Here is a 23324-nt window from a genome sequence, read left to right as displayed (position 1 = left end):
GTCAGTATTTTTAAGCCAAAATCAGGAGTGGAGCAGAGGAAAAGCATAATAGAAATAAGTGCACCGCTTCTGCGTTTTTTCACCGTGCCGATTTTTAGCTCATAAATACGGATGTAAAATACTGAACGTGTGAATGTGGCCAAATAGGCCTGACAGAATAACATTTCCAAAATCACAATTGTATTAATTTCCATTAAAACTGACATAACTTAACCAAAAACATTGATATGTTATTTATACACACTTTATGGTGACCATCATCTCATGAGTTACCCATTTTACCTGTATATCGAAAACACATCTGAGGGAATGTGGATAAAGTGGAACTGACAGAGAATATTCCTCCACATATAGAACTATTAGGTTTATTGCATGGTCTACTGTGCAGGGGTGAAGAGAATCACAAAAGAGATTTATAGGACCTATTTTTCTCAATTACTAACTACACCTTTGTAATCAATAAGTATACAGGACAATCCACATTTGTTTACCTTCTCTCTTTGAAAGTATAATATATGTATATGGCATCCTTGAAATTGCCGAAGAACATAAAGTATTTCTACCAAAAAATTATTGTAATTACATGTTTTATTTCCTTTGGTGTGTATTGGAACAACACAAAAAAGGCAAATTGGACATTCACTCTAAACCCCAAAAATGGGACAGACAAAATTGTTGGAATCTAACTTAATATTTGGTTGCATACCCTTTGGTATAAATACCGGCAACCAATCGCTAACTATAACCATCAACACTTCTCAACTGGAATTTTGGACCATTATTTTGCAAACTGCTTCTGCGCTCCCAAATTTGAAGGGGTAATTCTCAAAACAGCAATTTTAAGATCTCTCCACAGATGATCAATGGGATATAGATCTGGACTCATTGTTGGTCACGTCAGAACTTTCCAGCACTTTGTTTCCATCCATTTCTGTGAGCTTCTTAAAGTATGCTTGGGGTAATTATCCTGCTGGAAGACCTAGGATGCAAACTCAGCTTTTTGACACTCTGCTCTACATTGAGACCCAAAAGCCATCAGTAATCTTCAGATTTCATTATGCGTTGCACACAGTCAAGGCACCCAGTCAGTAGCGTAGCTACCGGGGGTAGCAGAGGGGGCGGGGGCCTAGGGCCCCGCACTCTGAGGGGGCCCACCCGGAGCTACGCTACTGTAACTGTATCTGCAGCAGAGCAGGGCGAATCGATCTCCCTGCTCTGCCGCCCGGCCGCTATGTTCTCTTCCATGTACACAGGACCTGTGATGAGGTCACAGGAGGGGAGGAGTCAGGGGTCACATGATCAGGGGCCTCAGTGTATTCAGGACTCTGCTGTGCTGGTCGTCATGGTGCAGAATGAGGGGAAGTTTATGTGTGGGGTCAGGAGGGGTTTACCGGGTGGACGAAGGAGAGTCGTATGTGTACAAGGTGAACGGAGAAGAGTCATGTGGACGGAGCAGAGCCGTGTGTGTACGAGGTGTATGGAACGGAGCCACGTGTGTACGGTGTGGAGACGCATGTGTACGAAGTGTACGGAGCAGAGACGCTTGTGTACAAGGTGTGCGAAGTGGAGACGTGTATGGAGCGGAGATGTGTGTGTACGAGGTGTACAGAGCGGAGCTGCATGTGTACGAGGTGTACAGAGCAGAGCCACGTGTGTATGAGGTGTATGGAGCCGAGAGGTGTACAGAGCGGAGCCGTGTGTGTACAAGGTGTACGGAGCGGAGCCGCATTTGTACGGGGTGGTCGGAGCGGAGATGTGTACGAGGTGTACGGAGCAGAGCCGCGTGTGTACGAGGTGTACAGAGCAGAGCCATGTGTGTACGAGGTGTACGGAGCAGAGCAATGTGTGTACGAGGTGTACGGAGCGGATCCGTTTGTGTACGAGGTGTACGGAGCGGAGCAATGTGTGTACGGAGCAGAGCAGTGTGTGTACGAGGTGTACGGAACGGAGCTCTGTGTGTACAAAGTTTACGGAGCTGAGCCGTGTGTGATGGCGCGGAGCAGAGCCGTATGTGACAGCGCGGAGCAGAGCCGTATGTGTACGGGGTGTATGGAGTGGAGCCGCGTGTGTACGAGGTGTACAGAGCGGAAAGGCTTGTGTACAAGGTGTATGGAGCAAAGCCGCATGTGTTGTGAGTTCATTTTTCCCTTCACCATTGAGGTCTGATGAACTCCCTCCTCTGATGAAGGAAGGTAGTGAGGCTGATTACCAAACACCTGGGCAGCTAGATGATAACTGGGTGGCTGGAATTGAGGACTGGATATAAGGCTGCCGACGCCCTTCTTCCTGGGCTGGTGATTTTCCTGCTGGATTCTTGGAGACCAGTGTGATTCCTGCATCTCATAGCTAAGTTTTTCTGCTCTGCACTCTTCAGTTTTGTTTTTGTTTTGCCTTGTTTTTTGGGAGTTCTGCCATCCCCGGCCGGGGGTGAGCTGTATTCCATTTTTGTCTCTGATCTGTTGATCTTTTGCTCTGTCTTCAGAATATACCTGAGTGCTGATATAGTCTTTTGAAGCCTAGCGACTTCAGGGCCTGTTTTTCCTATCAGTCGGTTGGCTCATTTTGATAGGGTTTTTGCAGATGGCAGACAGCAGCTTTCCTATCCTGTCCTATGTAGTTAGCTTGGGCCCCATCATTTGCTCAACCTATCTTTCTATCTGTGTTAGTGTTTTCATCTTGCTTCACCGTCATTATATGTTGGGGGCTGCCTATTGCTTTGGGGTCTGCTCTGGGGCAGTTTAGTTTTTCCCCTTTCTGTCTTTAGGCTATGTAGTTCTCCGGCTGTGATCAAGGGGTCTAGGGCACTGTAGGAACCCCCCACGGCTACTGCTAGTTGTTGTGCATTGGTCCAGGGGTCTGCAATCCGATAGCTGCCAACCTCTCTGGTTTTTCTGGACTTAGCTGGTATTTTGTTTTTTCCTCCTTCGGTGACTCATCATAACACGCATGTGTACAAGGTTTACGGAGTGGAGCCATGTGTGTACAAGGTGTACAGAGCGTGGCCCCGTGTGTACAAGGTGTACGGAGCAGAGCCGCATGTATATGAGGTTTACAGAGTGAAGCCATGTGTCTACTGAGTGGAGCCGCCTGTGTACGAGGTTTACCGAGTGGAGCCGTGTGTGCGCGAGGTGTACGGAGTGGAGCCGTGTGTGTACGAGGTATAGAAAGTGGAACCGTGTGTGTATGAGGTGTGTGGAGCCATGCGTGTACAAGGTGCATGGTGGGGAGCATTCATACCTCCCAACCATTCCGAATCCAGCGTGACAGTCCTGATTTTGAGTTAGTCTGCCCCGGCCGGGAGCTTACTTTTCCTGTGGACACAGGAGTCCACGGCGGAGCCCCGAGGAGCACTTTAAAATTCGCACGTGATGTTCCACCAGAAGTGACGCGCTAAAAGCTGACCAGAAATAATTTCGGGAGGAGATTGTGACGGAACCATGGAGGCACTTCAGGGAATGCTTCAGATCCATCACCGTGTCCTCCTCCGACAGCGGGATCGCCTTGGACTCGGGGATGTCAGCCATGTGAGCAGATCATATGTCCTGCACCAGGAGGCTCAGGTGGGCACTACAATAGGAGCCGGGCTGCTATAGTATCTTTATAGAATCTTTCATTCTCTCTGTTCTTTCTTTCCCCTCTTCCTTTCTCTCTCTCTGTTCTTTCTTTTACTCTGTTCTTTCTCTATAATGTAGCCCGCTTCATATGGTATAATACAGCCCCACCAAAGAATATAATGTAGCCCCTTCAGAATACAATGCAGTCCCCCTCATAGGGTATCATGTTGCCTCCCTCATACGGGGTATCATGCTGCCCCCTCATATGGGTATATAATGCTGTCCCCTCATACGGGTATCATGCTGCCGCCCCCCCATATGGGGTATCATAATCATGCAACCAGGACTCACTATATAAATAAAAAAACAAAAAAACTATACTTGCCTCTCCTCCTCGCTCCCACGATGATTCCGGTGGCAGCTCTGCTCTAATGTCAGGAGCTGCATTGCAGGGAGACTGGCACACAGCGGGGACATGAAGTGACGTCATCGCGCACCCGTTATGTATCAGAGGAAGAGGGTAATGATGGGAGAGGGAGCGTCATGTGACACTCTCTCTTCCATTATTGTGACGCGCACTGGGGGGTCGTGCTGACGCCGCATCCCCCTGTCTTTCGGCCCCATGGGCTGGGGGCCCCCGTGGGTGTGTGGGCCCTGGACTGCTGGCCCTTATAGCGGGCAATGTTAGCCACAGCCTGCGGCAAACACTGCCTGCTTAATATTCACTCCTCTCCACGCCCATGGGGGCGTGGGGAAGCGTTTGTTTATTCATTTCACTTTAGCAGCGGGAACAGGCTTTGGCTTTCTGTCACCCACTGCTGCTCTGCTGGCACCAGGGGCCTCCTTAGCAGCTGCTGGTGTGCCGCTATTAGTGACACACCACTGTCTGGGGGCCCCTGGAGCAGTGGGGGCCCTAGGCAGCTGGCCCCATATGCCAGCAGGTGTCAGTGCTTGGGCCCACTGGAGAATCCTCCGGTTCTCCCGTGCCCTGAATGTGGGCACTGTTTTCTAAGGCACTTGCACCCAGCATTACTATATTCTAGAGAGTTGCTTTAGAATTTAGAGGTCACACAGAACCACACAATAGGTGCAGTAATAGGGACACATACGGTAGCAGCGGCTCATCATTGGGGTATCAGGTGCAGTAATAGGGTCACATACGGCACCAGAGGCTCAGCATTGGGGTATCAGGTGCAGTAATAGGGTCACATACGGCAGCAGCGGCTCAGCATTGGAGTATCAGCAGGATGAGCAGTTTGTGCAGGTTGAGAATAGTCCAATTGGTGACAGTGCTGAAAATATGAGAAGTGAAACGTGTCTTTGTTGTATTCTCTGCAGCCGAGTCCTGGCTGGAGGAGTTGTCATGGCGGTCTGGGCCAGATGGAAAAGACGGGAAAAGTGAATGATTCCATCATAAAGAACGTCAGTGGTAAGTCATTATCTGTAACTCTGCTGTAATCTATATATTCTGTAGGACTCGTATCTACCACTGAACATATGACGGTAATATCAATATTAGTCTTTTTATATATATAGACTATTTTAGGCAACAGCGTGGCCATCTGCTGAGGTTCTCTGGTTAAGGGCTCACTCAGAAATTTGGCCCCCCTGAACCAAAACCCTAGCTACACCTCTGCATCCAGTGCCAGAGGTAATAAAACAACCCCAAAACATTTTTGAACCTCCATCATATTTGACTGTAGGTACTGTGTTCTTTCCCTTGTGGGCCTCATTCAGTTTTCGGTAAACAGTAGAATGACGTGCTTTACCAAAATGTTCTATGTTGGTCTCATCTGTCGACAAGATGCTTACCCAGAAACATTTTGGCTTGCTCACGTACATTTTGGCAAACTACAGTCTAGCTTTTTTGTGCCTGTGTGTCAGCAGTGGAGTCCTCCTGGGTGTCTTCCACAGTGTTTCGTTTCATTCACACGTTGACGGGTAGCATGAGCTGATATTGATGCACTCATGCAGGACAGCTTGAATTTCTTTGGAACTTGAGTTGGTCTGCTTATCAACCATCCAGATTATCCTGCATTGCAACCCTTCATTAATTTTTCTCTGCTGATCAATGTCCAGGGAGAGTAGCTAAAGTGCCATTGGTTGTAAACTTCTTGACTATGTTGTGCACGGAGGACAAAAGAACATCAACGTCTCTAGACATGCACATGTAACCTTTTAACCATTTTGGAACTCAAGTGCTCAGACAGTTCTCTTCTTTTCTTTATTCTCTCTATGATTACTGTGGCACACACAATGCAAAGATTGAGTCAACTTCTCCCCTTATTTGGTTTCAGGTGATTTTCCTACTGCCCACACCTGTTACTTGCAACAGGTGAGTTGGAATGAGCATCACATGCTTGAAACAAAGTGGTTTACCCACAATTTTGGAATGGTGGCAACAAAATGGTCCAGACCATTTTTGGAGTTTTGTGTGAAATTATGTCCAATTTGCCCATTTTTTGCTGTTTTATTCTTTTGTTCCAAAATAAAAGGAAAAACATTTTTTTCTGGGAGAAAGACTTCAATTTCTGGAACAATTTCAAAGGTGCCAACACTTTTGGCCATGACTATATATATGCCATATGGCAACTAGTCCCTCATGACTAACCTATTTTACATATGTGTTTATAATTTAAGGAATTCTACATTTAGCGCTACACAACGTTGAGCAAAGGCGCCATTTTTGCATTGCAAACTTTAAAAGGGTCAACCAGTTAGGCAAGGTCTTTATTCAGAGGACTTCTAGGGGATAGTAAAATATAAATTATTATTATGTCTCTCGTGTACCTGGACCTACCAGTTTACACCTGTTTACCTATCATCTCCCTAAAAAATATATATAAATCAATTCAAACAGAAAATAATACTGTAATTGTAGAAAAAAAAAAATTAAGAATTAAATGGTGAAAAAATGCAATTCTTATAGTTTTGGGATTTTGTCTTTAAGGGGTTCAATGTGTGGTAAAAATAATCTGGAAATAGGATTCTGCAAGTCACTATGGTTACAGTAATACCAAGCAAGTGTGATGCCCACCCCCCCCTCCAAAAAAAAAAAAAAATACAATTCTGACGTTTTGATTTCTTTCTCATTACAGTGTTTATTGTAAGAGTTAAATTCACATTTTGATAGATCGAACTTTTACAAACATGGCAATAACAGATGTCTTTTTGGGGGGAGGAAAAAAAGAGGGCAAGTATAATACTATCTTTTTTTAATTCATTCTCAGTTATTGAACCAGCAATCATCTGATTGCGCAATATCACTTGTCAAACACAAGGTCCGGATGCAGAAGGGCCGGGTCTTCATTTACCCCGCCTGCAGTAAGAGGCAACCAGCGCTTAGGAAAGAAGGAATCGCCAGCACTGGGAGCAGGTGCCATCTGGGATTTTCAGTTGAGGTGCGCTCCACCACACTTCTCTGTTCAGCAACTCCCAGGCGGTGGCACAGCTCTGAAAGCTCTACTTGTGCGTCTTCCATTTAAATGATGCCTTTTCGCAGAGGGTGTTGGATATTTCACGTCTTGATTTTATTTAATTGGAAACTAGATTTACTCATATTTTTACACTTTTTTTAGCCACATTAGGGGGACTGTTACTTCTATTAACTTTTCTAACTGTAATGTAATCTGCTATATATGCCCTTAAAGGGGTTGTCCGGGCTTTTCACATAATCTCAGTACATATCTGAGCTGCAGAATTATGACAATAAGTAATTTTACTTTCTGTCACTAGTTTGCACGGTTTTCTAGATATTCTGAACAGAACGTCCAAGGGGGGGGTGTGTTATGGCACTGAAATGAGAACTAGTCGTAACCTCCTACTCTACTCCAAACCTGCCCTCTATAACAACAACCCCACCCTCCATAGCTACAGGCACTCCCCGTCCACATGAAGCAGCCCTCATCACACAGTAATGAATTCTTCCCCTCCAGCAGCCTCACTGCAGAGAGCAGCTGCTCCTCCCCCAGACACACACAGTTATCTATGTCTATGGAAAGTGAAACCGGTGAGGAGGAGGGAAAATCGTCCTGTATTCTAATCTGCACAGGGGATGGCAGTCACTGATGTAATCCGTTGTGTGACAAAGCCTCTGCTGTGTGAATGAGACAGCTCTGTGTCACTGATGTCTTCACACAGCAGCAGAGGACCCCAGCCTCAAAGTCCTTAGGGTACAGTTACACGTAGCGATGCACCAGCGATCCCGACAACGATATGGATCGCTGGTGCATCGCTAAGTGGTCGCTAGTGAGCTGCCACACAGGCAGATCTCACCAGCGACATCGCTGGGGTCGGGGGTCACTACTTACCTGTCAGACGCGGCGATCCTGATGTCCTCCCGCCCGCGTCCACGCCTCGCTCGTCGGTGCCACAGGAAGCCCAGCAGGAAGCGCCCGACGAGGAATGGTCCAGGACCTTCTCGCGGGACCAGCGATGAGCAGCGGGGGAGCCGGTCGGAGGTAAGTATCAAATGTAGCGATATCGCTAGCAATATCGCTGCAACGTCACAAAATCGGTGACTTTACAGCGATCTTGCTAGTGATATCGCAGTGTGTAACGGGGGCTTTAGTCAAGCTGCATCAGTGTAACTTCCCTAGTTTATTCCTAAATTCCAGTAAGAGGCAGGGGACGAATATTGCTAGAATTTCTCAGCTATGTAGTATATTAAAATGTCTTTGATGACAACCCCTTTAACAAATATATCTACTGTATAGTCAACATGCCTGGTGACTTTCTTTTTAACCATGCTGCCACCAATTATCTATTCTCAAGCTCAATCTGCAGATTCCCATTTGGTTTCTGCTGTATTTTTAACAAGCCTATGGAGAGTGATCTATGTCACAGACCTGGCATGTCAGAGTGAGGAGACTTATTCGCCATGCATGTTCCACAAAAAGAAACGCTACCCCTTAGATCCCAATCTAAAGCGTCTCACCCAGCCAAATAAGATCTCATACACTGCAATAATGAGGGGCAATACCCTGAAACACTGTGTAAGCAAATTGAGATTCTGATTTGGCTTTTATCCTAAGTCATATGGCAAGGCTCATTAAAGGGTCGAGATTGACTTGTAGGATTGCTGATTTCAATAAGTGGCGCTAAAGTTCAAGTCCTCTCCCTCTCTAACGTGGCAATTTGCATCTACAGTAAACGTTACAGACACACTCTCTCCACTGCCCACTGGTAGGACCACCACCAGAGACATTGCACTGGCCCTATCAGAGGTTAATCGCCATAATGTTGGCATCCATATGCAGTAACTGAACTGTTTTTTTTTTTTGTTTTTTTTTATTTCTTCACTATACAAAGAAAGCTAGACTCCCTGGACTCAGAAATCAATATTTTCAACTGTACTACCTCATCTGACCTTTTGAAGATGCAGTGTAATCTAGCACACGCTGGCTGAGATCAATGTCCAGGTTTCTAGTGATCATACGCTGGAGAAGCGGGTTCGACCTACATCATTCTCTGCACGGACACATTTAAGGTTTCTTTTGAGCCTCAATAATAACCTATTTGGAGCTGTAATCTCCATATGGAGGTGCCTCTAGACACGCCAGTATGTGCAATGTCTGCATGTAGACACATCTAACTGCAATAAGTGGTTGTAATAGCAAGTATTCGAAGAAATGTGTGATTAAGGTCCCGCTAATGATCTCTGGACACCAATAAATCTGCTTGTAGCTGGGGGAAATCATTACTGTGAATATTTCATGAAGAGAATATTTAATAAGAGCAATTTAGGAGGAAGGGAACAGAAGGTGGCCTTGATATCCTGCACATCAATTTGATAATTTGGGCAAATTGTTAATCTTTTTTATTGGAAGATGGGAATGTGAGTTTACACCAAGGAACGACAACCTTCAGCAATGCAGCTAGTGTTAAACGACAGAACCCATGATAGTCTACACATCCATCATAGGGCACATCATGTCTTGGAGAGGAGTGCTTACTTCACTGCTCATTGCCGTCATACCAGGAGTTGTGTGGTCACAACCGCACCCTGTAACCTCCTACAGAAGAGGGAAAATCGTTAGGGGTCTGCTATACCATACAAGATAGAAAGAAACCTCCACAACTGGGGGATTCCTCTCCGGGATTTACGGATGTTCTGCTGATACTTCTCAGGTTCCCGGCCTTTTCCTAGAGGCAGCCAACACTTCCCTCTCAGGGGGAACTTTAATATTAATGAACATCGATTCTCTCTTTTTCGTTTAAGTGACGTTCTGTGGTCATTTCATAAAACCCTATCCAGTGCAGGATACATTATTGATGAGGAAGTGGACGTTTCTCTTTTTCACAGAAGGTTAAAAAAACCTCTCACTACTATTGATGACCTCTTAATTAAGGCAGGCGGTGTGGTTCCCTAGGACCTAGTTAAAGGGAATTAACTATTGATCTATTCTTGGGATACGCCATCAGTAGGAGGTTGGTGCATCATCACTAGAAGGTGCCGTATCCAGCAGTGGCCACTACACGATGCACGAGACTGCTGTGCTCTGCCCCATACATTGCTTATATCCAACTGCTGCAGGAGCAGATCCCAGTGGGGGTGTCCCCACCAATCTCATACTGATGGCCTATCCCATAAATAGGATATCAATAATTCAGTCCTGGATATTCCTTTTAATGCCCCACCTCTGCAATCTAGAATGAGCAGGTTAGGTCCCCAGCCATCAGCCGCTATATAACCACTTAGGTCTTCTATTTTATAGTCTACATACCATTAGCCCTCCATGATCACTGGTGGGGGAAGGGGGAGCAGATGTAGTGAACAAAAATATTGACAATACTGCTGCTTCTATTGGACGCTGTGATCACATGATCATCGCGTGTATCCCCAGCACAGCAGAGCCGCTGGGTCTTGGAGTAACTAGGGCTCTTATGGATGCTTACGCTGCAATAAAAAACTGTAGGAAAAAAGAATTTATGCTTCCCAGAAGACTTAAATGGCAATTTTTTTTAATAATACATCATATGCATACGCATAATATGTAGTAGGTGTAATATTAATATTGGCAAATACCTCAGGTTAGAAGAGAAGTGTACTTCTTCTGATTAGCTATGTATGTCACGTACTACATGTAGGGCATTGCTATAGCTTAGGAATCCATAGTTACAACCACTCATAGTGAGAGTTAGCGGTCATTACCATGAATACCTAAGCTACTGCTATGCCCTGCACGTGGGGTAAGAGACATAGCGAAATAGAAGAACTATACTACACTTCTAATTGGAGGTATTTGCGAATATTATCACACCTACTATTGGGATAGGATCTTGGAGATGGAAATATCCCTTTAATTCCATCGAGTTCAACCTCCAGCCTAACATGTTTTCATACAGAAAACTAGGATATCAGTGTAGCAGTTTTTTTTTCCTTTTACTTCCAGTTGCCATCATACATCTACATTTAAAAAACGTAGATGATCACATACAGTTTCCTAGATGTAAAATAGAAATGTATCCGTAAAAAAAAAAAAAAGGATGCCACTCGAATATTCCATGTGGGACAGATTTACTTATTTTTCTTATGCCCCCATAGATATGAGTGAGTGATTCTCATAAGAGACTCGGAAGAAAGCAGCGAAAGCTAGATGGTTGGGTCGAGGGAAAAAAATAGTTCAATACAAAAAAAAAAAAAAAAAAAATCCTATAGTACCACCTATATTTAAGCTAAATTTCTGACAGCAACGAAAACCTCAGCCCCCATACAGGTGACACCTGCTTATACCAGCAATGTACTGAATCCATAGCCTGGATGTTACTCACCGGTGCCTTTGTAGTACTTTGTACAATTACCATATTCAATGTCTTCTGTTTTAATATCAAACTGCGGCAGAGCAATCTTTTCCATTTGCACAGGGTCTCCTGGCTGCCAAATAAACCGCAAATCATCCGTCGTGTATCCAACTGTAGGACAAGCAAAAGATTGCAGCAATAAATTTAGCTTTCTCATAGCCACAATTCGTTAGGCTAAATGCTGAATGGGCTCTAGTATATATTGGGGGTTAACATATTCCACGGCGCAGTACCCAATAATTCCCATTAGTCTCTACCTCCAGAGGGACTCCGTCTATGTACCCATAGACTGTAGAAAATGGCAGATCCAGGAGGAATGCCCAGGAGGAACCCACTTCTAATACATACTGCATGCAAAAATGTACAACATCTACATATAATCGTCAACTGCATGTCAACATCTGGACTATTATAAAGGCAGAAATGAAGATTTGAAAAAAAAAACTTGTGTAATAAGAACAAGAAATGTATGCACATCACTGCCCCCATCATTATTACTGAAGGCTGTTTAAGATGTTGGCTATCGCACGAGATCATGGGCCAGTGGTTCTGGGGGCCAACGTCTACGGGTCAATAGAAAACGCATTCTTTGGTACGTACAACTTTCCAGCTGCATCTTGCAACGCTGAGTATCCATTGGGAATAATGTTAAGTCCAAAGGACAGGTCAACGTAATGGACAACCTGAGTAGGTGTAAACAAAAATAAAATATGAATAATTAACAATAAATTCAATCCATAGCATAAGTGAACCTATAAAGGTCCCTGATAAACATATAATATGAATATATATACACTATAATATATATATTTTTTTCACACACACACACACTAAAAGATGACAGTTGGTGCTTATAGGTTATAGACATTCTGCTGCAAGATCTCCTGAAGCGACCGTTCCAGTTCCCCTTAGAACTTTATGAGTACCAACTGTCACGTCTCTCAGTAAAATCTGTATCCGCTATAGACAGAGGTTACCCTTTGATAATAATCAGTTCAGGAGGAGAAAGAAGCAGATTTCTCTGATAAGACATATTAGAGTAACTGTCATGTTTATTTCATTCCAAAAATAAAGAGTACACGTGAAAAATAAGAAACCTTCTAAGCTGCACAACGTACTGAGGATGATTTCTGAAGTGTCATGGACAAGTAAGGTTCACTTTAAATTATTGTTTATTGGAGAATGAAAAGTTATGAAATATGCTAATATACAGTGCTGGTCAAAAGATTGGGCACACAAGTTTATACAGTGACTTTCCTGGTTCTAATTGGAATGTGCACATTGTAGATTCAGACTGAAGGCAGCAATACCATGAAGGAACATATATGGTAACCTGGAGTAAAAAAAAACAGATTATAATAAGTGTTAAACCTTAGATTCTTCAAAGTGCCACCTTTTAGTCTGATGACAGCTGGACACACTCTTGGAATTCTGTCAACTAGCTCTATGAGGTTGCCACTTTCCAACAGCCTTGAAGGGGTTCCCAGAGGTGTTGAGCACTTGTTCGTTGCTTTGCCTCAATTCTGTAGTCCAACACATAACAAGCCGCCCCAATTGGGTTGCGGTCGGGTGATTGTGGCAGTCATGTCATCTGACGCAGCACTCAATCTTGGTCACACAGTCCTTACATAGCTTGGTGTTGTTTTAAGTCATTTTCCTGTTACAACTCAAATGAGGGTCCCACCAAGTGCAAGCTACATAGGATGGCATGTCGCTGCAGAACGTTGTGGTAGCCATGCTGGGTATGTGGGTCTTGAATTTGGAATAAAACACCAACAGTGTCACCAGCAAAGCACCAACACACCTCTCTCTATTTGCTTTAAGGTGGATAGCACACCTGTAGACACCATCTGCTCACCTTTTTGGAGTCTCAAAGACATGGCAGTTGGTACCAAAAAACTCAAAGCTTTGACTCGGTCCTCGTGTTACTTGGCCCAGAGAAGTCTTCTTGTTTGCAGTCCTTAGTAGTGGCTACTTTGCAGCAATTTGACCACAAAGGTCTGCTTCTCACTACCTCCTCTGGACAGCTGATGTTGAGATGTGTATGCTACTTTTTATCCCTGCATCATTTATCAGGGCTGTTATCTGAGGCGCTATCACTTTGTAGCTTCTGAAGCTACTAATTATGATGAACTAGGCCTCTGCAGCAGAGGGAATACTTTCTCTTCCTTTCCTTGGTCAGTCTTCACGAGAGCCAGTTATCATAGCTGTTGGTGGTTTTCATGACAGCACTTGAGGATACCTTCAAGGTTCTAACACTTTTCCAGATGGACTGACTTTCACGTCTTAACTACTAAAATTCCAATAAACTGGATGTGGAGTGTAAGTGAATCTAATGAGGATCGAGAATTTTATAGCAAATTCCTCATCAAATCTGGAAATTATGAAGGGACCCGTAATGGGGTTGTTCAATATTGGAAGAAGGTATGTAACAAATATGATGATTAGCAGTAATGCAAGACGGAACTGATGGATTATATGGATTAAAGTGGCAGTTCCTGGGGAAAAATAAAAGTCAAATGCCTTTAGTTCTAATTCTGGACAATTCCTTTACTATATTTAAATGGGTTGTCTGGTCTTAAGCTAGAAGTCTACAGCCACTCTAGGTGACTGCAAACTTATGATTTCTCACATCGCACGCACTGCGCGCGGTGAGCATTCTCCGACGTCAGGCACAGTGGGTGTATGACTGCAAAATATAGGATTGATGGGCCTCCAACTGTCTGGACAGTCACGCCATTGACTGACGTTTGATGATGAGGCCACGGCTGGTTTCGCTAATGACAAGCTAGGTCACTTCACGGTGAACGTATAGAATATACACTTCCAATCCCAACAAGCTCCGCAATGACTCAAGAAAACCTAGCTGCCACCGCCAGTCATTTGTACAGGCAGATTGCTCATTGGGTACTGGTAATGTGTGGCCTCACAAGACATTAGGGGTGCGGTTTACAGAGAAAGAGAAACAAAGCTATTACATTTTATATATTTAAACCAAAAAGAAAGGAGGTGCTTGGGGACAAAACAATACAGTATATACAATCACATGAAATAAAATGGATAAACAATAGAAAATTACTAGACCAATGGTCGTAGGAATGGTGCTGATCTTTATGGTTGGGAGCTCTCTGTTTGGAAATTGTACAATCCTATATATGTTATCCATTTGGCCGATATTAATTTGGGACTAATCGACAAGACTGCATAGTAATGCAAGTATATGCAGTGCATTCATACTGGGGCCACGATCCTGAAAACATGTCTCCCTTAACTATAGGGCACACACAAAACAAAAAACATTCATATTGCCAGAGCATCTGATATCATTGCCCTGTGTTGCTTTTGAAGACTGGAAAGAAAAATCTCATCTCCTAGCCTTCATGTCTGCTCTCCATCATATAACCAACTTCAATTACAGTGGCATGTAAAAGTTTTGGCACTTCTAGTCAAAAGTACTGTTATTGTGAAAAGGAAGTTGAAGATGAAATGAACTCTAAAAAGGCCTAAAGTTAAAGATGACATTTCCTTTGTATTTTAGGCAAAAAAATTTGTTTTTTTATTTTTTTAAATACATAAAGGAAAATGGCCCGATGCAAAAGTTTGAACATCCATGGAGATTTGTGTGCTCAGATAACTTTGACCAAGGATTCAGACCTTAATAAGCCTGTAAGGGTTGTGGCTTGTTCACCATCAATGTTAAGAAAGGCCAGGTGATGCAAATTTCCTAGCTTTATAAAAACCCAGCCTCCTCTAACCTTGTGCCAAAAAATAACAGCCATAAGTTCTACTAAGCAGCTGTCTAGCACTTGAAAATGAAAATGGTGGAGGCTCACAAAGCAGGAGACGCCTATAAGACGATAGCAAAGTGTTTTCAAGTTGCCCTTTCCTCGGTTCGAAATGTACCGTATATACTCGTGTATAAGCCGACCCCCCCCCCTAATTTTGCCACAAAAAACTGGGAAAACTTTTTGATTCATGTATAAGCCTAGGGTGGAAAATGCAGCAGCTACTGGTGAATTTCAAAAATAAAAATAGATACCAATAAAAGTAAAATTAATTGAGACATCAGTAGGTTAAATGTTTTTGAATATCCATATTGAATCAGGAGCCCCATATAATGCTCCATACAGTTCATGATGGCCCCATAAGATGCTCCATACAAAATACACCCCATATAATGCTGCACAAAGGGTAATAATGGCCCTATAAGATGCTCCATAGAATAATATGCCCCATATAATGCTCCATAAAGGTTATGGCCCCATAAAATGCTCCATAGATTATGCCCCATAAGATGCTCCATAGATATTGCCCCATAAGATGCCCCATAAAATGCTCCATAGCTTATGCCCCATAAGATGCTCCATAGCTTATGCCCCCATATGCTGCCCCACAGAATATGCCCCCATATGCTGCCCCACAGAATATGCCCCCATATGCTGCCCCATAGAATATGCCCCCATATGCTGCCCCACAGAATATGCCCCCATATGCTGCTCCATAGAATATGCCCCCATATGCTTTTCCATAATAATACTGTAATAATAATAAATCTTTATGTAGCGCCAACATATTCCGCAGCACTTTACAGTTGAAAAGTTTCAAAACACAAGTCATAAGTAACAACGTTAACAATACAATAATTAAAGCAAAATAAGAACGAAATAAGACGACCCTGCTCGTGAGAGCTTACAATCTACAATGAGGTGAGGGAGATACAAAGTACAGGTGTGTATTTACAATGATGTATTTACAATGAAGGTCCAGCGATCTTGAGGGAGTGAAGGATGGATGGAGATAGTGAATGGGCTACACACGCACACTTACACATAGAATGACTTTGATTAGTGAACGTGATAAGCCGCTCTGAACAAATGTGTTTTAAGGGAGCGCCTAAAACTATGCAAATTGTGGTTAGACCTAATTTCTTGGGGTAGAGCATTCCAGAGGATAGGAGCAGCACGGGAGAAGTCTTGGAGTCGGGAGTGGGAGGTACGGATTAGTGCAGAGGTTAGTCGAAAGTCCTTTGCAGAGCGCAGCGATCGGCTAGGCCGATAGACAGAAATGAGGGAGGAGATGTAGGGGGGTGCCGCACCGTGGAGAGCTTTGTGGGTGAGAACAAGTACTTTGAATTGGATCCTATAATGAATGGACAGCCAGTGTAATGACTGACGAAGAGCGGACACGTCCGAGTACCGATTAGCCAGATGGACGACCCTGGCTGCTGCATTAAGTATAGACTGGAGAGGGGATAGTCGAGTGACTAATAGAGCGTTGCAGTAATCCAGGCGGGAGTGGATCAATGCTACAGTGAGGGTTTTTGTTGTTTCCATGGTGAGAAAAGGGCGGATTCTAGAGATATTCTTTAGGTGTAAGCGGCAAGAGCGGGCAAGAGATTATATATGGGATGTGAAGGAGAGATTGGTGTCAAACATAACACCCAGACAGCGCGCGGAGAGGGAAATGTCAGATTTAGGGAGGTTAGTAGACGGCGGGAGCAGAAGTTGTTCAGTTTTGGAGAGGTTGAGTTTCAGATAGAGAGTGGACATGATATTGGAGACTGCGGACAGACAGTCACTGGCATTCTGTAGTACAGAGGGGGTTAGGTCGGGGGAAGACGTATATAGTTGTGTGTCATCAGCATAAAGATGGTACTGAAAGCCAAATCTGCTGATGGTCTGTCCAATTGGGGCTGTGTAGAGAGAGAAGAAAAGGGGGCCAAGGACTGAGCCCTGAGGTACCCCGACAGCAAGAGGAAAAGATGATGAAGTGGAGCCAGAGACAAAACACTAAAGGAGCGGTCAGAGAGATAGGAAGAGAACCAGGAGAGAGCAGTGTCCTTAATGCCTAGTGACTGGAGCCTAGAGAGTAGGAGATGGTGGTCAACAGTATCAAAAGCTGCAGATAGGTCAAGAAGAATGAGCAGAGAGTGGTCACCGTTATGTTTTGCTGTCAGAAGGTCATTGGTCACTTTGATGAGTGCAGTTTCAGTCGAATGTAGGGGGTGGAAGCCGGACTGTGAAGGGTCTAGAAGGGAGTGAGTGGAGAGGTAACGGGTAAGGCGGGAGTAAACTAGGCGCTCCAAAAGTTTAGAGATGAAGGGGAGATTGGAGACTGGTCTGTAGTTGTTTGTGCAGGAAGGGTCGAGAGCGGGTTTCTTTAGTAATGGAGTAACGATGGTGTGTTTGAAGGAGGATGGGAAAATGCCCGAGGAGAGGGAGAGATTAAAGATTGTAGTTAGGTGGGTTGTGACGACTGGAGAGAGAGACTGGAGAAGATGTGAGGGAATGGGGTCTGTAGTGCATATAGTCGGACGAGAAGTAGAGAGGAGTCTGGAGACTTCTTCTGTGATAGGATCAAAAGTGGAAAGTGAGCCAGGGGAGATGCAGGAAGGGATGGGAGTCACAGCACTTGGTGGTTGGGAGCAGATTTTCTGACAGATATTATCTATTTTTTCTGTAAAGTGGGAGGCCAGGTCATCAGCACAAATGTCTGTGATAGGGGCTTGTGCTTTTCGCCTGAGGAGGGAGTGAAAAGTGTCAAAAAGTTTCTTGGGGTTGATGGCTAGTGAGGAGATCAGGGTGGTGAAGTAGGTCTGTTTGGCGAGGTGAAGGGCAGCGTTATAGGTTCTTAACATAAATTTGAAGTCTTCTGGTGTATGGGTTTTTCTCCATAGGCGTTCAGCACTCTTAGAGCATCGCTGGAGAAGTTGAGTTTGCGATGTGAGCCAGGGTTGTTTTACTCTGTACTTGGAGGTCCTGAGGGTGAGGGGAGCTACTTGGTCAAGGGTGCTTCTAAGAGTGTCATTGTAGTGATGAACAGCCAGATTAGGACAGGAAAAAGAGGAGATTGGGGACAGTGATGATTGTAGGGAGTCTGAAAGTGTCTGAGAATATGCCCCCATATGCTTCTCCATAGAATATGCCCCCATATGCTGCCCCATAGAATATGCCCCCTTATATTATGCCTCCATATGCTGCTGCTGCTGCTGCAAAAAAAAAAGCCATACTCACCTCTTCTGCTCAGGACCCGGCACCTGAGATATTCACCTGTCCAGGGTCCATTGCTTCTCACCGCTGTCTGCGCATCCTCTGTCAGTGACTGTTCAGCCAGCAGAGGGCGCGGCGTGCACTAACCACATCACCACGCCCCCTGCTGGCTAAACGTCACGACACAGGAAGCAGCAGACAGCGTAAGCAGCGATGGACCGGGGGGACAGGTGAATATCACTATACTCACCCATCCTGGCGCGGTCTCTGCAGCCTTGCTTCTCCACTGTCTCCCTTCCTGCCTTCAGCGGTCACGTGATACCGCTCATTACACTCATGAATATGCGCATATTCATGAGTTTAATGAGAGGTACCACGTGACCGCTAAAGGCAGGAAGGGAGACCTGGAGAGAGAACCTGGGGGCTGCAGAGACCGCACCGGGGGGTCAATATGATCTGACACCCCCGCTCATCCTCCCCCGCCGACCCCCAGGTATATGATTTGTGTATAAGATGAGAGAGGGACTTTCAGCCCAAAAAAATGGGCTGAAAATCTCATCTTATACATGAGTATATACGATAATTAAGAAATGGCAGTTAACAGGAACATTGGAGGTCAAGGTAAGGTCTGGAAAATCAAGCCAATTTTTTTATCCATTATTTTTTTATTCAGGCATTTGCCCCATATGACTTTATACTCCTATTGTCAACAGGCAACCCTAGCACACCAGTCTGACTGAAGCAGGCATCTAGGGTTGCTGAGTGGAGATGGAAAAGATGTCTTTCCACTGAGCCCTTCACATACAGTCACTCAACAATATCAAGTCCAGACTCACTGCTGCAAAACAAACATACTTCTCATCTCACATTTACTCACTGTCTTACAACACTAACCAGCTATTCAACAACACTTTCAATTCTCTACTCCGTTCCCCAGCACCTATTCCCTTCTCCTCTCAGCTGAAAATTTAGCCTCATTCTTCAAGCACAAGATTTACAACATCAGAGAAAGCTTTGGCCTGTGGTCCCTACAAACCTTCTTCATAACTACCCAACCCTACTCCTCCAAAACCAGCTTCTCCACCATTACAGAAGATCAACTTTTCCCTCTACTCTCCAGATCACTTCTTACCACCCATGCAGTTGACTAGATCCCATTCCTGCTCATCCCAAACCTCACCACAGGATTCCTGCTCATCTCAAACCTCACCACAGTCTTCATCTCAACCCTAACCCATCTCTTCAAGCCTTGACTAGTGCAACCTTCTGCTCTGTGGACTCCCTTCTAGAACTCTCACAGCACTCTATCCTAAACTCTGCTGCCCGACTAATCCACCTGCGCCCGCCATTCACTAAATACTCCACAATGCCCATAGACACAAATTTAAAACCCGAACCATAACATGAAAAGCCATCCACAACCTGTTTCCTTCAAACATCTGTGACCTAGTCTCCCGGTACTTACCTGCACGTTGCCTCCGATCTTCACAAGATCTTCTTCTATACTCAACTCTTCCAACAATCGCATACAAGACTTCTCCAGTGCAGCCCCCTACTCTGGAAGGCTCGAGTCCAACATATCAGACTCTTGCCTTTTGTGGAAACCTTAAAAAGGAACCTGAAGACCTACCTCTTCCGACAAGCATGCAATCTCCAGTAACACAAGCTTTACTATACCGCTGCATGAACCACCTCTACCCTCACCTACTGTATCCTCACCCATCCCTTGTAGACTGTGAGCCCTCGCGGGCAGGGTCCTCTCTCCTCCTGTATCAGTTGGTGACTTGTACTGTTAAAATTTGATTTTACTATGTATACCCTTTTTCATATGTAAAGCACGATAGAAAAAATGGCACTATAATAATAACCTATCTTGTCATGATTAATGTTGAGGAATTTCTCGGTTATTCTCCTACTACAAATGATTATTTAGGTAGTGTTTCCGCATGTTTTAAAGTGACCTACCCAATGGTGCTAGTGGTGGGGTAAGCTAAAATCTTTTGGTAGACAGCTACTACTACTATTTAATTTATATACTGCCACTTATTTTCACAGCGCTTTACATACATCATTACTGTCCCCATTGGGGCTCACAATATAAATTTGCTATCAGTATGTCTTTGGAGTGTGGGAGGAAACCAGAGAACACAGAGGAAACCTGCACAAACATGGGAAGAAAATACAAACTCTTTGCAGATGTTGTTCCTTGGTCGGATTTGAACCCAGGACCCGCTGCAAGGCCTCATTATCCCTTTAATGTGCCTTTCACTAGTGTTTATGTAAAAATGCCCAACCCTTTTAATTATTCTATATCAAGACTGCATATTTGACAGACCAGATTTAGTGTAAGAGTTATGTTTCGGTTAATATTCCGCTGCACAATCTTTCATCACCTTCGCACTGTAGTACCTAACGAGTTGTAAAAACTTTCCACACATAAATAAATGTACCGTATAAAAAGGGAGGATTAAAACCTGAAGGAAACTTGCCTCATGCTAAGCAGAACATCTCCATCACGAAAAATAAACAAGAGGATATTTTCTTGGGTGACATCATGAAAATTGGCCATCTTTTCATTTGCAAAAAATAAATCTGGCTTCCACAGACACTTGAACATTGTCGGATCCACTGTAAGCGCATCAGAGCCTTTGAAATCATTGGGAAGCTTAAGTCGGGGGTCATTCCATCTCTGCCTTAGAAAGATGTTGACTCTGTAGTCCTGTAAAAAAAAAAAATACTTGCTGTAAATGTGGTAACAGTGTTTGATGGACAGGTTCACATCATCATTATCTCATCATGAAGTATTCCAGATTTATTGACGTCACCTAACCACACCTGGCAAAATAAATGAGTATTTATTACATGTAAAAAAGCAGCTTTTCATCTGATGGTTTTTTTTCTATTTAATTACTGGATATCTAAAATATTATTATTTGTAGATGACATTTATCAAGTGCAACCAAACTCAAAGAGTAGAAAGTGGTCATGACCGGCGTAAAAGCAGCCACTGTGCCCAATATCTTCACAGCAAGGGAAGTTCTACGTAGAAAATATTAGACCCCAATTCATCAAGTCCAGAGATTTTCTTGTGGATCTTGATAGGGGGTGAGGGTGTAGGTATCAGATGCTACTGAAACATTAAAGGGTGATGAATCGGGAGTGTCTGACGAGTGGCGTGTGCCACCATGCAACACGCCAGAAGTCTAACTCTAATCTTTAACTTGGTAAGATATCTAGCGTAACAAATGCCATAGCTGGCCGTGAATTACACAAATTGTGGGGTCACGTCCCCATTGTGCCCTTGTCTAATCCCAGTTGCACCCATTTTGGGAGAAACTGAAGTGAAAGTTCAAAAATTTGCCGGATTTTGTGCAAACTGAGTTGCGTACCAATTTTACAACATTTCAAAGCAATTTACGCCAGAATTTGGGCATAACTGTTCTAATGAATAGTGGCCGTAGTCTCAAAGATCGTAAATGCTCCAAACCCTACAATCTACATAAATATGCTCGAGCTCACAAATAATAGTAATATGCAAAGTGTTGTAAAACAGAGAATTCCATAATTTGGACAGGTCTGCAGCCAAGGAATGCAAACATGCTTCTGGTTAGCGGTCTGGGTTATCAGCAGTACTGATCTTAGCATGGCATACATAGAAAAAAAAAATCACCGCCGGGCCCAGCTCACTGTCTTGCGTCTCCACACAGCCTCAGCTCCTCGCACTCCGCCTCCAACAGCCGGTAGCTGCCCTTACATATGCAACTACTTCCGGCTGGGCCCAGCATACACTGCTCCCTCTGGCTGGAAAGCTAAGTGAGCCAGGAGGCATGGCGTCCTTATGCAAATACAGCCAGAGAGTTCAGCCGGGAGCAGTGCAGGACTAGAAAGAAGGCGTTAGGAAGAGCCACGTACAGAGTGACGGCGGCACGCACATTTAATTAAAGGCACACGGCACAGAACAACCAGGGGCGGACACTGACAGCTTGGAGCCTCTGTGCAAGAAATAAGTCTGGGCCCCCTCTTTTTATGGCAACAAAGCTACATATTATATATGTATTTTCCCACATACATGTATACATATTACATAGTCTCCTTTATTATGTATATTGCTGTCCCTTACACAGTGCCCTCTCTTGCTACGTACAGCACTGTCCCTTACACACTGGATTATATAGAGCCCTGTTTTTTATTACATACCTTCATCTATTGTTAGATATATAATGCAATGATGGCTGATGGAGCATGGGAAAGCCTTTTTTCTAATGGAGGAGATGATGGACTGGTTGCCTGGTCACCGACTCCTCCATCAGCAGTCATTTTATATCTAACAAGAGAGCAGACTATTTAATAAATGAGGGCACTGTGAATAACAAAAATAATAAGAATACACTATGAAAGAGACAGCACTGTACATAACAGCAGAGGAAGCTATACAATAAGGGACAGCACCATATATAACTAGAGAGGTTGGTATGTAATAAGGGACGGTGTTATACATGATAAAAGAGGAAACTACGCAACTAATGATGGTGTTAAACATAGTAAGGGAGTACACTATATACTAAGGGACTGTTAGACATAAGTGAGTACACTTTATACTAAGGGACTGTGCTATACATACGTGACTACACTACATACTGAGGGATGGTGCTATACATAATAAGCGAGTACACTATATACTAAGGGATTGTGCTATACTTAAGGGAGTACACTATTTACTAAGGGACTGCGTTTAATAAGCGATAACAACATCTTCCTCTCTTCCTTCACCTCCTCCTGTTCCTAAATCCAATATAAATGCCCGTTCCTCTTCCCAATCCCCCACACCCCTCATTGTTCTCCTCCCCCCATTACTGTCCTCTCACCCACCCCATCATTGCCTTCTCCCCAGGACACCATCATTGCCTTTCCACCACCTCTATTATTGCTTTCTCCCCACCACCTCCATCATTGCCTTCTCCCTCACCATCCCCATCAT

At 44.1% G+C, this 23324-nt stretch overlaps 1 protein-coding gene across 2 annotated transcripts in view; it reads right to left on the bottom strand.

Annotated features, from left to right (window-relative positions):
• Positions 1-23324, bottom strand: part of GLRB (glycine receptor beta) — a 163218-nt gene that overhangs the window by 23935 nt on the left and 115959 nt on the right. For both annotated transcript variants that reach the window (XM_073576486.1, XM_073576475.1), the window contains exons 5-7: positions 20836-21065; positions 11958-12040; positions 11328-11468 (exon numbers count right to left, since the gene is read on the bottom strand). In XM_073576486.1, coding sequence (XP_073432587.1) covers positions 11328-11468; positions 11958-12040; positions 20836-21065 — 454 coding nt within the window. The remainder of the gene's footprint in view (positions 1-11327; positions 11469-11957; positions 12041-20835; positions 21066-23324) is intronic.

The sequence above is a fragment of the Dendrobates tinctorius genome, unplaced genomic scaffold (genome assembly GCF_039654945.1).
Source record: "Dendrobates tinctorius isolate UK_male_01 unplaced genomic scaffold, ASM3965494v1 ptg000008l, whole genome shotgun sequence".
Classification (NCBI taxonomy): domain Eukaryota; kingdom Metazoa; phylum Chordata; class Amphibia; order Anura; family Dendrobatidae; genus Dendrobates; species Dendrobates tinctorius.
The sequence above is the reverse complement of the archived record's forward strand: the minus strand, read 5'-3'. Positions and strand labels throughout refer to the sequence as shown.